Below are 17292 nucleotides of genomic sequence, written 5' to 3'. Positions count from 1 at the left end.
CTCTAGCCATAGCTCCCTCAAGGTTTCCTCCACAGGGGGTTTTTCCTCGCCTGAGTGCTGGAGAGTGACTCTTAGTGAGTCGTGGGTCTGTCTTTTTTTCTGTGTCATGATTTGAAATAAAATTTGACTGTTGTTTGTTTGACACCTGATTACAATGTTTTGTGTCTTTATTTTGCGTTTTTTTGTATCATCCGTTTCGCTTGAGAGTTGGGGGTTCCTCACATATGTGTCTCTATCATGCTGTATCAGGTCTGTGGTCCCCGTTGTGACACCACATCGCCATTGTAGGCATTAGGCCAAGCATATGAGAGGAGGGTCACATGATCCTCTCCAAACAGGCTTCTCATGGATGACATTACAAAGTTCTGTAGGAGGAGTTCACCAGGTCCTGGGTCACTAGAAGAAACTAGAGAGTCTAAATCAAGCCTTGGCCAGGGTAGGGGCTCCTATGAGCTTCTATCTGTCAGCATGCCTGCTGTACAGAACCTAAGTCCTGGCTCTGCCAGTTAAACAGTCCGAGTTAACTAGGTCTACTCAGCCTGGGTCATTCACAGCATTGTGTGAAGTATATATGTGGTATGCACCAGGATGATGTTGTAGCGGTGGGACGGACAGTCACTTGCTAGATGGAAGTGTGACGCCACTCCTGTGGTGGATGGCCGAGATACAGCCGGACCTTATGGGTTTTGTCACGTGACGCCAATGCCTGGTGGGAACACAGGTGGGATGGCACACCTGATTTTAGAGTGTAAGGCCAGCTGTACCCTTTTCCCCTGTGGTCGGTGTCCTGTCGGGTTGCTGCATGGTCCCTTGGGATAGTGTAGTCACAGGTGGCCAGAGTGGTGTAGTAACCCTCACGAATATTGGTAGGACCCACCACCCACAGAAAAGGGAGATGTCCCAAGGTTGCGGTATAGGTGCTGTGCAGGTGGTAGTGAATAATCACAGACTTAGTTGATAACATTGACTGGGTTTACTACTTGTAAATGTGCAGCGGGTAATACAACGAATCTTGAGATACACTTGATACAGTTCCAATAATATGTGCTGAGTAGGATGTAGTAGATTTGATAGAGTTGTACTGAGGTAGCGTAGTAGAGAGCAGGGTGCCGTAAGAGTCTCAACCCAAGTAGTAATTAGAGCGAACCTGACGGATTTCTGGCAGACAGCGGGAGTCAGATGCCGAGATTTCTGGTTCATACGAACCAGAAATCCGGCAGGTTCGCTCAGCTCTAGTAGTAATGTGCTCTGCCCGGATGTTGAAGTGTGTAGAAAGATACTTGTAGAAGAAGAAGAAGAAGAAGAAACAACCTGTGCCCTTGTATTGACCTTTTCCTATAGTTATAGTGTCTGGGTGACACAGGCCCCAGACCCTGTTACCTGAGATGAGCGGAATGGTCAGAATTTTCTGGTTACACCTACGCTGCAAGATGGAGTTCACAGACTTTAAGTAACTTTGCTCCACCCGGATCAGTTCCTAGCTCTTTGGCTCTTTTGTGGATATTGTCATGCGCTGTAGTTACTTCTAGTCCATGGCTAGGTTGAGATGATCTATTGGCTAGTCCTCTCTTGATGGGTTTAGCACTGCATCACACAACATGTTGGTGCTTCAAAAAAGAAGTTTGTAAGCAGGCAGTGCCCTGCGTCCTAACCATGCGGGGTACTGACTAAGAGTTGTTCGAGGGGACCTGGCACAGGGCCAGGTCCCAGGCAAAACCACTGTGGAGAGCTATCTGAGCTGCGTCCTTTCTCCACAGAATCTCAACTAAGACTTCTCCCTCACCCAAGGGACTAACTTCCTAACGAGCGTGTGTGGCACGCTGTGGTTGGGTGGAAAGAGTGCAACAGAAGAGCAGAAAGGGAAAAGGTGATAGGATAGAAGAAAGTAAAGATCCTACTGGTGCACAGAATCTGGTATACACAAACACAATAACCCTTTGAGACACTTCAGCTGTGCAGCCTTCACACTTCAGTTATACAATACAGCGACATCTAGTGGTCATCTCTGGTAACATTTAATCTGCAATAGGACTACAAAAAGTACAAATTTTTACAAAGAGTGTGGATAATAGTAACACCCCTAGTGGGACTAATATATATATATATATATATATATATATATATATATATATATATATATATATATATATATATATCCACAAGCTGCCCATGCTGAAAGGACACCTTCTAAGATGCATTATCCACTTCTGAGACTGGAACTTTTTAAAGTCATAAGGAAGAAAAGAAAAGAAAAAGTGCCCTTCTGCTCCTAGTGGGCCAGAGACATTGCTGTGTGGCTTCCATGGCTTTCATGGTAAGAGGGTGAACATATTAGAGATTCTAGCCGGTGCCCAAGAGCTCCATGTTACACCTCTATTGGTTGTAGGGTGGCAGGATCATAAACTCCCCCTCTAACAAACATCCTGTTTTTGTTTTTATTTGTTGTTGTTGACAAAGAAGGAGTACGAGTAATTCATTTTAGTTGTGGTCAAAAGCTGACATTCCTGTAATAACAGAGGGATAGCGTTATGTTGTAGATTGTGTCAGCACTGATGGGAACGGGCCAATCTGCACGAGTTCTAGGAAGTAAACAGCCCAGATTATAATTAGAAATTCCCAGATTAAAAAAAGAAACTAATACAGTGCTGACAGGAAGAAAATATGTGAAAAGCTTATTACAGTCCAAATTTATACTTCCCAGAAAGTCATTAGGAATTCACATTTTTCCAAAACAGTTCACATAAAGAAGAACTCCAACTATATTTAGAAAAAGGAGGAAAAAGCCATATTTTCAGGCCATTGATTTTGACTGGGAAAAAAAAAGTACTGGCATGCTGCTCATAGGTGCCCCCTGCCCACCTGCCTATTCTCTCCTCCCAGAGTACTTGATTCGGCAAGCTTTAGGGTGTCCTCACACCTCACACACTTTTTGTCTGGCGTTTTTCAGGCCTATAAAAAAAAAGCCAAAAAAAACAGCCAATGTGTTTTTTTCTGGCATTTTTTACTTCTTTGTGGTTTAGGCGTTTTTGTGTGCTAATTTTTGTTTTCCCTCTGCCATCGCATGACCTAGTTGCTGGACCACAAAAGGTGACAAAGATTCCAGAAAAAGAACAGCAATGTAGTTTTTGAGACATCCAGATCAATCCGGTTGAAGACTATGGTAGAGAAAACGCCACAGTTAGCTATCATCTGGCCGTTTTGCAAAAAAGTTTTTGCAAAAAAAACAAAAACGCCATGGTATGTTCTTTTGGCGTTTTTCCAAGAGCTTAAGCCAGTGCAAGGTCATTTTTCTCTCCTGTCTTAGGGCCCTATTCCACGGGACGATTATCGTTCGCATAATGGTTAACGATAAACGATCCAAACGACCGCTATTACGAAAGACCTGAAATCGTTGACCTATTTACATGGAAAGATAATCGTGACTTACGATCATTCTTGCAGTCGTCTTGTCTTCGCTATTGTGTTTGCTATTGTGTTTAGAGTATGGGGGCGAAGGGAGCTACAGAGTGAGTCAGGACAAGAGAGACCATTGAAAGCTCCAGTTATTGTTAGTTATGATCCTATTGCAGGATTTACAGCTTAAACTGTTTAGCACTGCTCTATAATGTCTTTCTTTTTGGCTTGTGCATATTTTATGTATTCTGTCCCTTTTTTCATTGTGGCTAGCACTCGTGCTTTGTAAGACCCATGTGATCCAAATTAGCAGGAAGCACCTGCGTACATAAGGGGAGGATCTCCTAGTATTCTCCCATTCTACCTGCAGAAGAATGGAGAGAGGTAAGATCTTGTTCCCACTTGTGTTGCTTGGCGTCCACTTTTTCCGCCGGTGGCGCCTGCGGGGTTCGGAGGGGCCCTTTAGGGTCTGGTCCTGTGACAATGGGGTTTCAGGGCCATTCCGTGGCCCCCCTTCTCTGCTTGCGCACGCTTTGCGGGGATTGTGGTCGCTGACCAGCACGGTGATGTTTTTTGGTTAGGGACTCATGTGTATCAGAAGACCTGCACGTGGTACATGAGGCAATATGGTTTGGCCAAATTATATACTAACTTCTGATGTTGGTTTTAAAATGTAGCTGAATAAGCTTTCGTGTCAGCCATGGGTGCGATGTGCAGCCATTTCTGTCTTTTTGGCTTGTGCTATAATGTCCTTCATGCTGCTTCTGCGGGTGTGCTATACAGGTACCGAGGTGCAGGATCACCTCATTTGTATGTGTGAAGTGTATGATATAGCAATTAGTCTCCAATCACAGCTGAAAACTAGAGATTGAGCCTGCAGAGAAAAACTAGCGTAAAATGGCATATAAGCCATACAATAATAAGAAATAGTACTAATCCTTATGTAGAAATGTCAGGGTGGCATGGTGCAGTGGAACTGTCCTATTAACTGCAGTAGCCCATTCAATCTGTAGATCGACAATGCTGCCAGAGGTTAGACCACCACTAATCTGATATTGATGGCCTATACTAAGGATGGACCATCATTAAAAAAAAGTTCCCAAAAACCCTTATAAAGCATTTCTGTTTCATCAGATAACAGTGTCACCTGGGCGGGCCGCCTAGGTGACACCGTCCACCAATGAAATGCTGCTATTTCAGAGTAGAAAGAAGGCAGATAAGTTTTATATAGGTATATATTGAATGTGCAGAATCTAAGCTGGTGGATGGTGCAGAGAACCGCACTAAAGGAAGGGGTGACAGAATCACTTTAAAAAAAGCATATACTTACTTCCCGCACTCCTGTCGCCACAATCTCTTGTAGTCAGTACTGGCGCACAACTCTTGTTGTGTTTTGTGTTGCCACATGCACTGCCCACTCACTGCCAATCAGTGGCCGGGGGCAGGACACTGCCTTGGCTACTGGTTAAGGGCCAGTACACACAAGAGTAAAACTGGCAGAATTCCGCCAGTTTTACTCCGTGTGAACTAGCCCTAAGGGTGTGTTCACACATACAGGATCTGCAGCAGATCTGCAGCAGATTTGATGGCGCAGATTTGAATCTGCAGCAGATCCGCAGCAGATTTGATGGCCCAGAGTTACTTTGCATTGAATCTGCAACTTCAAATCTGCACCATCAAATCTGCTGCAGATCCTGTACGTGTGAACGCACCCTAACTGTTCACTGAGGAATGTTGCGAACCCCATACAAAACAATAAAAGAGAGACAGCAATCCGGCACAGCTTGTATCACCTGTGGATAAGGTGTGCGAAGGAGCTTGTAGCCAACTCAATGGGATGAAGCGTCGGCCGACCAGTGTGGTGCTCTGCTGCAGTTAGACTTGGATATAAAAGTGCACTTGTAGATACAGACAACGGCACTCACCTCTTCATGCAATACGGTGGTTTATTATATACAATCACCGACAAACATTGGTGAGAGACAGAACAATAGTAGCAGGGGTGTTCCACAAACGACGGCCTGTTTTGCGCGTCACGCACTTCTACTGGCCTGATGTAACCAGACGCGCGAAACGGGCCGTCACCTGTGGAACACCCCTGCTACTATTGTTCTGTCTCTCACCAATGTTTGTCGGTGATTGTATATAATAAACCACCGTATTGCATGCAGAGGTGAGTGGCGCTGTCTGTATCTACAGGTGCACCCAATCAAAACAAGCAACTGTTCCCAGAAAAATTGTAAGTATTTAATTTTTTTCCACCCCAAAGAGAGCACATTAAATAAAATAATTTATATATCCTAACATCCCTTTAATCATAATAATATTTTTTTTTTTTTTTTTTTTTTAAATCTCTGATTTTAAGAGCTAGTCCCTGCTTAGGATGAGTGAGGCTGGAGACTATGCATGGACCATATGCTGCCACTGACCACACAATGTAATACACATGAAAAGGCAGTGGTATAGTCCACAGGGACCCATCACATTCCAGCTATCATTTTTCTAAAACATAAGATGATAAGTGAACACATGCAGCGTCTCTGGGGCATCCCGCTAAACCGATCTGTTTCCTACTTTTTTGAGAAATTCTGCTAATGAAAAAACATCAGTCAGATTACTCAAACCACATTTCCAAATGTTGTTCACAGTTTGCAGATCCAGATTTTATAGCAAGCAGATGCACGGCCTAGTCATTGAGACACCATAATGGCTGAATGGTACAGTGTGCAAAGAATCGTTACTGGGGGCAATGACTGGGAAAGGGTATAGTGGCTAAAATATTGCATGGCATCAAGTATATGGTGTAAGGAGTATGACAGTCTACTGACAGATGATGTTGGTGGATATAGGGGTGCGGCATGATAGAAAAACACTGGCCGACCCCTTTGTTCTCAGTTAGCTGCTGTATGTTCTGCAGGAAGTGGTTTATTTTTTCCAGTCTGACAGTGCTCTCTGCTGCCACCTCTGTCCATGTCAGGAACTGTCCAGAACAGGAGAGGTTTTCTATGTGGATTTGCTGCTGCTCTGGAATGTTCCTGGCATGGACAGAGGTGGCAGCAGAAAGCACTGACACTTTTTGACACCAGTTGATGTGATTTTTCTTCCTTTCTAGTATCCCTTTTAAGGCTTCCAAGTGCCAAAGCAGCAGCACCCCTTGTTCACATGGAGGAGAGTGATGCTGATGGAGTGGCAGCTCTCTCCTTCTGTCTTACCACTTGGATGCCACCATGGCAGATGGAGCTGCAGATCCTCATAATACAATAGTGTAGTTCCACAGACTAGATTAGAGAAGCAGGGCTGCTGTCAGAGGTCTGTGTGGTCACATGACAGCAATGGGGAAGGGGTGTGTGTCCAGCATTGACCAATCAGGAAGTTAGAATCACAAAGCGGTGCAGGAGGACAGTGACAGAAACTCTCTATACAGCAGTGTGTGTAGCTGAGTGTGAGTGCAGACACATAGCAGCAATGTGTATAGCTAAGTGTAAGTACAGGCACACAATAGCAGGAATGGAGAGGATGGGAAACACAAGGGCGGACAGAGACTGCAGGGAGTATGAAGGAATGAGCAGGACATATGTGGGCACAGTATAGCAGCACTCTCTGTCAGGGGAGAGAGGGGTCACAGCTATGAAGAGATTACCTCCACAGTCCTGTCCCCTGATGTAAGCCCCAGCCTGAAGTGGATCTGCTATGATTTGGAAGGTGAGGGAGACATCCTGGATCAGATTACACTGCTGTAGACCCCGCTATGCAGACCATGCCCCTCCTCCAATCCGCTTCCCACCCAGTACAGGGAGCTCTTACACCAAGGCAATGCTCTTAAACCAAGTCACAATTTTTAAAAACTGTGAGCTCTTCTTGAAAAGGGCTACTCTTAAACCGAATTACCACTGTACTTTCATGGTGTGAACAGATGACATACCCACCACTGACTAATGATATTTAGGCATACAAATAGGTTTCATATAAGGTTCTTTGCTCAAATTTTAAATTGCAGGTTCTTGGAAAAATTAAACGTCCTCCAAAGACCTGTCCGCAAAAAACGATGCCGCCACCACCCCTCTTCACACCACATGGTGTCTTTCCTCCGGCCTTACGAAGCCTTCCCGAACCCGTGTCCCGTCTGATTAGCCTCCCATCAGGAGCACAGCTGTTCTTCTCCTTGGCCACTGCTGATGTTACATTATTTAAGGATAATTAAGGGCAATTTATTTTGGGCGTGTAGTTCCTCCTCAGATGTGTTACCGCATGGTAATACGATTTGTTTCCGAACATCCATGTGCCCGATCTCCTATGATTCATCATGACTTCCTTGTATTGAAATATATTCTCGCGGCTGGTAATACAGTATCATGTAATCGGCATTTTCCTACTGCATAAATAATATGTCAAGAAAGTTCTATAAAATGGTCAAAGGCGTACATCTACACATGCTGCGGGTTCCAGAGCTGCTCTAACATAGGGAAAATGGTGTATCTGCACCAGGCCCCATGCTAGAATGTCTTGTAATCAGTGATATCAACCAGTTTCAGAAAGTTATTTAGATTTGGAATTTACTTCTATTTAAAAATCTCAAGTCTTCCCATATTTATCAGCTGCTGTATGTCCTGCAGGAAGTGGTGTATTCTTTCCAGTTTGACACAGTGCTCTCTGCTGCCACCTCTGTCCATGTCAGGGACTGTCCAGAGCAGAGGAGATTTTCTATGGGAATTTGCTCCTGCTCTGGAGAGTTCTTGTCTCAGACAGAGGTGGCAGCAGGGAGCACTGTGTCAGACAGAAAAGAAAACATTTCCTGCAGGACATACAGCAGCTAATAAGTATGGGAAGTTTTGAGATTTTTAAATAGAAGTAAATGGCAAATCTATATAACTTTTGGAAACTAGTTATTTTGAACAAAAAAGATTTTCGCTGGATAACCTCTTTAAAGGAGTCCTTGTATTTGTTCCTGGCTTGTTGTCTTTTTCTTTGTTCCTGACTGCCATTATTATCATTCCTTTGTTCCATCGTGTATTCCAATATCTCTGGTTCTTGTCATCTATTAATGAGTTGGTATTTTACCTGGCAGTATTAATATGTACACATATGTATTTTTTGTGACTCTCTACTTGTCATACTGCAAGTCTTGGGGGTATCTGAGTACTGGTGGCAACAATTAGGATCCAAGAAAGGTGATGGCTATAAGTGTGGCCCAGTTCTGCCATCTAGCGACCAGTGGTTACATTGACTACAGCTTTTGGTCGCTCTCTACTCCCTGTTAGTATTTCTTCATGCTTTGGGAGGAGCTGCACTCTTTCTTAAGGCCACTAGTAAGTACTATAAGGGCTGAATTCTATGGAGATGGCACATCAGTCTGTTTTGTCTGGAAGGAACCTACTCTCAGACGCCAGTGTGGTGTTGGCATTAACATATTCACATATATATATATGCCATGTTCACATGGCGTATAACACCGGCCGTTACCGGCTGGGTCACAGAACGGCCGGTGTTACTAAAGATCATCCTGCTCATTTCTGGTGTGTGCCCGCATTTCAATTCACCACTGCACACAATGGAGCGTGCGTCCTGAGCTGCACTTTCCATTGTGTGAACTGACATGTTCTGTGCGACCCCTATTCAATGAGTTGCAACAACGGCCGTGATTTATGTTAAACGTACATCGTGTGAACATGGCCATTGAATGTAACATATGTAGAATTGGTGAGCATGTATGAGTTGGACAACTGTACTCTTGTGAATATATATATATATATATATATATATATATATATATGTATATATATATATCACTGACATGTCCATTTTTTGTATGTCAGCTGCTGGTATGATATTTGATGATGCTGGTGCTGCTGACTGAGATCATAAAGTGGCACAGGTGGCATGCTGCCCTTTGTGGCACCAGCCATAAGTGCTACAGGCATAAGACACCCTGATCACGTGACAAGGTCACAATAGTCTACAAGGATATGAGCATAGATATGGCCTGGTACAATAATATATAAATATCCTATCCTTAATCCATTTAAGTTGCATGCATGATTATGTGTTTTTAAGAATAAAAATGTATATAGTCCCAGAAAAAAAAAAAACAGGAGGTTGACTTCTATAATATGGAAGCCAGCATCTGCCTGTCATGTTCAGTAAGAGCGCCATCTACTGGAGAAAACATGCATAAACGGGTGTGATTGAAGATCATTTACAAAGTTGACAAATTTGAAGGCGTAAAAGGATGGTGACTCTCTGCGTTCGACTCATGATAACCTCTACTTGCTATCAGTGAATGGGAACCCTCTTGTTTACATTACACCTAATACTTTTCACAACTAAGGGTTTGCTACATTTCTATTCGGTCTGGATATAAACAGAATGATACAGATCATATTAAGGCTATGTTCACCGAAACCAGGAGTGAGGCAAATCTTTCCATTATAATTTTGCCCTGTCAATTTCACTGATTTTGATTGAAAAAAGACTGACCAAAAGACTGCCGCAAAATAGTATATGTGAACATAGCCATACTCATACATTGTAACAAATATTCTGAGATTGGTGCTGCTGAGATATATATATATATATATATATATATATATATATATATATATACATTATTATTATTATTATTATTATTTTAATAATTAAATGGCAATAAGTGAAAGTTTCAGTCCCGTCAAACCCTCCTGTCCCTTCTCAGTCCTCAGTTCATTGGTAATACTGACTTGTGTACATGTCATGGCGCAAAGGTGAAAGGGCAACTGAAGCAAAAAGAATTTTCTTTCAGATCAACTGGTGTTAGAAAGTGCCAGAGATTTGTCAATCTCCAGTCTTCCAGTACTTGTCAGCTGCTGTATGTCCTGCATGGAGTGGTGTATTATTTCCAGTCTGACACAGTGCTCTCTGCTGCCACCTCTGTCCATATCAGGAGCTTTCCAGAGCCACAGCAAATCCCCATAGAAAACCTCTCCTGCTCTCCAGAAAGAATCAATCACTTCATGCAGGATATACAGCAGCTGATAAGTAAATTACATTGCTCACAGACTCTTTGAAAAATGAAAGGTGGAATCTGATCATTTCTATTTGGCATGGATGTACAGACATTCAGAGACAGTCAATAACCTTCTAATCTCAGCAGGACTAGAGGACCATCTAATGTGCATGGGGTCCTGAAGATCCTCTGACAACTGGAAAGGAGGGTCAGGCATGTTGGATTTCATACACTGTCTCTGTGATTATTGGGGCCTGTAGGCTCTTCAAGACACCAAAGGAATGAAGGACAAACTCTGGCAGAATATGCAGAATTGCTCATCCTCCTATCCATCTCCAAAGAAACTTGTGACATTGGGCTTACTTCCCATTGCCTAATTTGCGAACAACAAGACCCACCTGGAGAGAAGTTCACAAACTCGGACCCCTTCCTTCATGAGCCATTTCTATGGTGTGTTCTCCCTAAAAGCAATCAGACTGCCAGACATGACTCAGCTGGTCAGCTTAAAGGGGTTATCCAGCACTATAAAAACATGGCCACTTTTCCCCCTACTGTTGTCTCTAGTTCAGGTGCGGTTTGCAATTAAGCTCCATTTACTTCAATGGAACTGAGTTTCAAAACCACACCCAAACTGGAGACAAGAGTGGTGCGACAGCCATGTATTTGTAGTGCTGGATAACCCCTTTAAATCTAGACCGGCACTGAATACTGTAGAATGGCCAAAGCATCTCTGCAGCAGCCATGCCATGCAATTCTCCATCTCACCTCTGTCCTATCTGGAACTGTCCAGAGCAGATAGCCAATGCCCATAGAAAACCTCTCCTGCTCTGGACAGTTCCTGACACGGACAGAGGTGGCAGAAGAGAGCACTGTGTTAGACTAAAAAGAATACACCACTTCTTGCAGGACATACAACAGCTGGTAAGTACTGGAAGACTTGAGATAGAAGTAATTTACAAATCTGTATAACTTTCTGACATTAGTTGACTTTTTTTTTGGGGGGGGGGGTACCCCTTTAATCAGATTTTCTTATACACTGGACGCGATTTCAGTTCAAGACAAGTATTTGTTTTGTGTCTTCACATAAAGCATAATGAACGCCTGCACCATAAGGCCATGTTCACACAACGTATCTTTTACATAAATCACGGCCGTTGTATTTGAATGAATGGAATACCGTCCGGAATGTATACACATAGTATACGCTCCAGCCGGGATTCCAACTGGCTGCCCATGTCAGTTTTGTGCGGCCGCTATTCATTGAATAACGGCCGCACTTTCGATTGTGTGCAGTGGTGAATTCCAATTTAACAGAAATGAAGATCATCCGGCCGGTACTGCAGTAACGGCCGGGATGATCTTCTCTGACACCAGCCTTTCTGTGAACCCGGCCTAAGGGTGCACATAATAATCATAATTTCTTATACACTGAGAGCATATACTTTGTGCATTTACACAAATCGTAATAATCCGTCACACGATAAAGATGCACGGCATTTCTTACCTTCAACATTTGTCGAAAACTTGAATCCGCTCTCTGCTGCCCTCTAGCTGTCACCATGTGCCTCACAGGATGTATAGTTGCCAATGGCTATCATTCACCACCTACATATCAAACGCAGCAACACCCCCCTCCTCTCATTCAGGCTTTTCAGAGCTCCATTTCTCAGCTGAGCTCAGATATTATCATCATCCGCAGCAGTGAACGCTTATATGAATCTTCATTTATTTCCTGCCTGTGTGTTCCAGATATAGCAATTCCCATCGTTTTTGCTCCGCCTTGAAATTTCATAAACACCTCATTCATTTTCATGTCATATATGTGTACATTAGCTTTCCCTAACCTGTGGCTCTCCAGCCATTGCAAAACTACAACTCCCATGATGCCCTAACCAAACAACTTCTTACATGGCCTAACTTATATTGGAGGAAGCTTCTTAGTAAAGTCTTGGCTGTGGTTACCATGACAACAGCTTTTTACCGTGTTCTTAGTTCTGGAACTCCCAGAACCATGAAATGATGAGAACATTAGACTATAACAGCTCTATGGGGTTATTATAGACTGCTGCATCGGGAAGAGCAGAGACATAACCTGATCCTCCTGGGTCCCAATGTGAAGCCTGTAATGGGGGCCCCCATAACTATTATGTCCTGTTTATAGTCCTGCAGAGGAAGCAATGGGGGCCAATGGCTTCCCTGAGACAAGAGGACCCAAGAGTGGCTCATCTCTCAACCTATTATAATTCCATCCCTGGTGGGGGGGGGGGGGAGGATAAATCAAAACTGGCGTACTTATACACCAGTCTTAAGTTAGGCCTCACCCCTTTTCCCTGGCCGAATTCACTGTAAGCAGGTGTATATCATGATAAATGAGGTGCGGGAGAAGGCCACGCCTCCTCCCTATCTTGACGCACCCCCCCCGCCCGCCCATCAGGCCAGCGGAGGATACGGCAGGCGTACGCCAGGGAGAAGGGGCAAATCTATACCTTCTCCCTGGCGTACATCCCATAACTTTCATAAATGTCCCCCTATATGTTGTACCACATAAATGGAACCATGTTTTCCCCAGCCAGATTTACTAAGAGGTGCACACTTCGGGGGATACGGCTGGTATACGCCAGGGAGGAGGGGTGAATCTGAGCCTTCTCCCTGGCATACTATACCCGGGCCGCAGGCTTTTCTCTCTCGGTTCTGGTTAAAGGGGAACTAGTAGCAGGTTAGACTAATCTAACCTGCTAATAGCCCCCTATAGTGCCGGGGATGCTGAGGAGGAAGGTATGTGTGTTATCTTCCTCCTTGGCACTGGACGTGTGCTGTTAGTTGGGGTAAAATCCACTCCTGAGCACCGTCAGGAGCACTGCCATGTCATCCGTCACGTCATCCTTCTAATGATTATCAATAGAGGGTACAGTCCAAATTACTTGGCAGTGGTCCTAAGGGTGCTCCAGAGTGGAATTTAGTCCGACTAACAGCGCGGGATGGGGCAGAGGAGGAAGATATAGGGGGCTATCGTCAGGTTAGATTTCTCTTACCTGCTGATAGTTCCCCTTTAAATTTGGCTACAAATACTGACCGAAATACTGACCAAAATACTGTGTGTGTGAACAAAGCCATGGGACGACCTCACCACTGTACAACTATGAGATAGTATAACTACTTTTTAGATATATGATGACATAAGAGACTGGATTGTAGAAACATAGGATGATGTCACTACTATAGTGACAAAAAAGATGACATCACAGCTACAGATACAAGATGTGGCATCACTGTTGTCAGGCCATATGGAAAGATATTGCTACTCTTCAAGTAAGTGAGATGACATCACTGCTCTCCAGCTGCAATGACATCACTGCTGTGCAGATATGGGATGATATTACCACTGTACACACATGAGATAACATCACAACTTTTTTCATATGAGGTGACATCAATAAAGATAGATACCAGACTGTATAGTAGAGGAAGAAGATGACATTATCTGTTATTACTATGAATGTACAAATGTAAGAAGGGACATTAAAGGGGTTATCTAGCCAAAATGTTTTTCTTTCAAATCAACTGGTTTAAGAAAGTTATATAGATTTGTAATTTACTTCTATTTAAAAATCTCAAGTCTTCCCATACTTATCAGCTGCTGTATGTCCTGTGGCAAATGTTTTCTTTCCAGTCTGACACAGTGCTCTCTGCTGCCACCTTTGTCCATGTCAGGAACTGTCAAGAGCAGCAGAGGTTTTCTATGGGAATTTGCTGCTGCTCTGGACAGTTCCTGTCTTGGACAGAGGTGGTAGCAGAGAGCACTGTGTCAGACTGGAAAGAAAACATTTCCTGCAGGACATACAGCAGCTGATGAGTATAGGAAGACTTCAGATTTTTAAATAAAAATAAATTACAAATCTATATAACTTTCTGAAACCAGTTGATTTGAAAGAAAAAGACGTAAACGATGACATCACTACTATCACTACGATGATATCTGTGCTGGACAGATATGAGATAACCTCACCATTGCACAACTATAACATAGTATCATTACTTTTTGAGAGTGTAGATGAGAGATTGGCTTGTAGAAACATAAGATGATATCACTACTATATGGATGAAAAAGATGACATCACTACTATACGGATGAAAAAGATGACATCACTTCTACACGGATGAAAAAGATGACATCACTTCTATACGGATGAAAAAGATGACATCACTGATATACGGATGAAAAAGATGACATCACTACTATACGGATGAAAACGATTACATCACTTCTATACGGATGAAAAAGATGACATCACTTCTATATGGATGAAAAAGATGACATCACTTCTATACGGATGAAAAAGATGACATCACTTCTATATGGATGAAAAAGATGACATCACTACTATACGGTTGAAAAAGATGACATCACTTCTATACGGATTAAAAAAATGACATCACTCCTACAGATATAGTGAAATATATTGCTACTCTTCAGGTAAGAGAGGACATCACTGCTCTCCAGCTGCAATAATATTACTACTGTTCACTTTTTTGATGTCATCGCTACTTTTTACTTATTATTTGCCATCACTACTCAGAACATTACAACTCTCTTGATACGCAATGATATCACAACTGTACAGACATGAGATGACATCACTTCTATGTGGATTTAAGCGATGACATCATCTTTCTTCCACCCCCCCAGAGGTGACATACTGTTCTTCAGTTTTAGATGACATCACTTCTATCTGGATATAAGAGTCTCTTTCTCTCCCCCCAGAGGTGACAATATGAGATGCCATCACTACTGTACTGAAAAGTGATGACGTCACTACTATCTGGATATAAGACATGACATCATCTCTCTTCCTCGCCCAGAGGTGACATACTGTTCTCCAGTATAAGATGTCACCACTACTGTACTGAAAACTGATGACATCAATACTGTTCTAAATAGAGATGATGACATCACTGTGCTGCAGAAATAGGCTGTCACATGACCAGTACCTAGATCCTTGTGTAATATACAGATAACCTATAGCAGCTATAACTTCTGTCTGCCACCATAACTTCAGTACATTGCATCCTGCTAAGACTTTGGATCTCCTAAAACTTCAGTGTAGCTAATAAGTTCTGGCAGGGAAGGGGTGCACTGTGTCTGCACAATAATAATATCATGTATCATTTTCCTGGGATTCCTTAGTTCTAAAGGAAGCTGCTTATTCACCATTCACAGAACAAAGAGGGGATTGGCAGCCCAGCTGTTATACAGAGAGAGGGAGAGGGAGAGAAGAAAAAGGCTTCCTGCCCCTTTAAAGAGCAGCTCATCTGTGTGGCTTGCAGGGCTGGAAAGTCTTCCTGGCTGTGTGGAGCAGGCGGCATGCTGACTGATCTCACTAACAGGGGCTTCTGTGTAAGCTGAGGCTAAACAAACACAGATGGGGAGCTCAGTGTGCACTCACCAAATATGCTGCCAATGCAGCAGGGACATCAAATGACACTGTGACTGCCCTGCACACAGCACAGGAGCCTTCCTCCTCCTCACCACCATCATCCTCCTCCTCCTCATCATCCTCCACTGCTCCCCAACTATGAGGAACCTCCAGATCCTGCAAGACCCCCAATGGAAGAGTCACTGCCTCAAGGACATCAAGAGGCTCAAGAGGAAGAACAGGGAGCTCCTCAAGCAGGTCAATGGCTACCAAACTTTTAAAGTGGACTTAGGTGGTCATCATCATCTTCCTCATCCTCACCATCATGTCAAAGGGGAGCCTGCAGTAGGACAGGAGAAGTCTGCTTCTGCTGTGATGGACAGCAGGGTTACTGAGGATGCCTTGGACTTGAGTGGGGTGCTTCCAGGGAAGAAGGGGTTAATGCCTACTGCTGCTGCTTCCTCTCCTGCAGAGTTAGAGATTGGGGAGCAAAGGGTGCAGTCCAGGGTGGTGGTGTGTCACAGACCCCCAGAGACCTCCTACTTGTCAGTGACTTACAACAACAACAACAACAACAACAGTCCAGAGCCCTGTGCATCTCCTAGGAAGAGACTGGGGGAGACTGCAGAGATCAAAGCCATCCAGCAGACAAGGAGACTGCTGGCTAATGCCAGGGAGAGGACCAGGGTGCACACCATCAGCGCCGCCTTCGAGGCACTCAGGAAGCAGGTATGGGCCCCCCTCTAATAAGACCCCCCTGGTCATATGTGTCTACATCTATGAATGAGAGAACAACCTACAATGTTATATTATTATTATTTATTATTTATTTTTTTATATTTATTTATTATATTATTATTATTGTATTTTATATTTATATTTATTATTTTTATTTTTAAAAAACATTAATATTCTTCACTAATATAAAACTGACTGCATCATTAGCCTCATTGGGCGCAGAGCTTGCAATCTAATCTGTATGTACAATATTATCGCAGCACAACCTATAGTCCTGAGTACTCATCACGTTGCTCTAGTGCAGTATTAACCTTATTAGTCACAAAGCTGACACTCTAATGTTAGATATAACTGCAATACTACATCTGGCCAGCAGAGCTTGCAATCCAGCCTGGTGTAGCGGGGTTAATGAATGAGCATAGACGCAAACAATTTAACCCTTAAAATATTGGAGCGTCCTTACATACTTCATACATGGTAGTATAGATCCACAACACTATGGACACCAGATAGGCAGCTCAAGAGGTCGGCTGTCAAAATGTGACCAATGGTCGCAGGGTTGAAGGGGGGGGGGGGGGAAGCTGGCACCGGCTCTGAAAGTTTGTTTCATTCCTGTCTGAACTCTGCTTGTAGGATACTTGGTGACAGCAGATGTCTCTGGCACTGATTCACTCTATAGGAAGGTAATGGGGCCAGTTTAGGGTGTGACAATTTGGGGTCATACGATGGTTAATGACAAGTAATCTGGGTAATGATCAATAGGAATCT

The 17292-nt window shown here is 43.5% G+C and overlaps 1 protein-coding gene across 1 annotated transcript in view; it reads left to right on the top strand.

Annotated features, from left to right (window-relative positions):
• Positions 1 to 15695: 15695 nt before the first annotated feature.
• Positions 15696 to 17292, top strand: part of ATOH8 (atonal bHLH transcription factor 8) — a 43667-nt gene continuing 42070 nt past the window's right edge. Inside the window, exon 1 of the mRNA XM_069976377.1 lies at positions 15696 to 16515. Coding sequence (XP_069832478.1) covers positions 15946 to 16515 — 570 coding nt within the window. The 5' untranslated portion in view covers positions 15696 to 15945. The remainder of the gene's footprint in view (positions 16516 to 17292) is intronic.

Source organism: Dendropsophus ebraccatus, chromosome 7 (genome assembly GCF_027789765.1).
Source record: "Dendropsophus ebraccatus isolate aDenEbr1 chromosome 7, aDenEbr1.pat, whole genome shotgun sequence".
Lineage (NCBI taxonomy): Eukaryota > Metazoa > Chordata > Amphibia > Anura > Hylidae > Dendropsophus > Dendropsophus ebraccatus.
The sequence above is the reverse complement of the archived record's forward strand: the minus strand, read 5'-3'. Positions and strand labels throughout refer to the sequence as shown.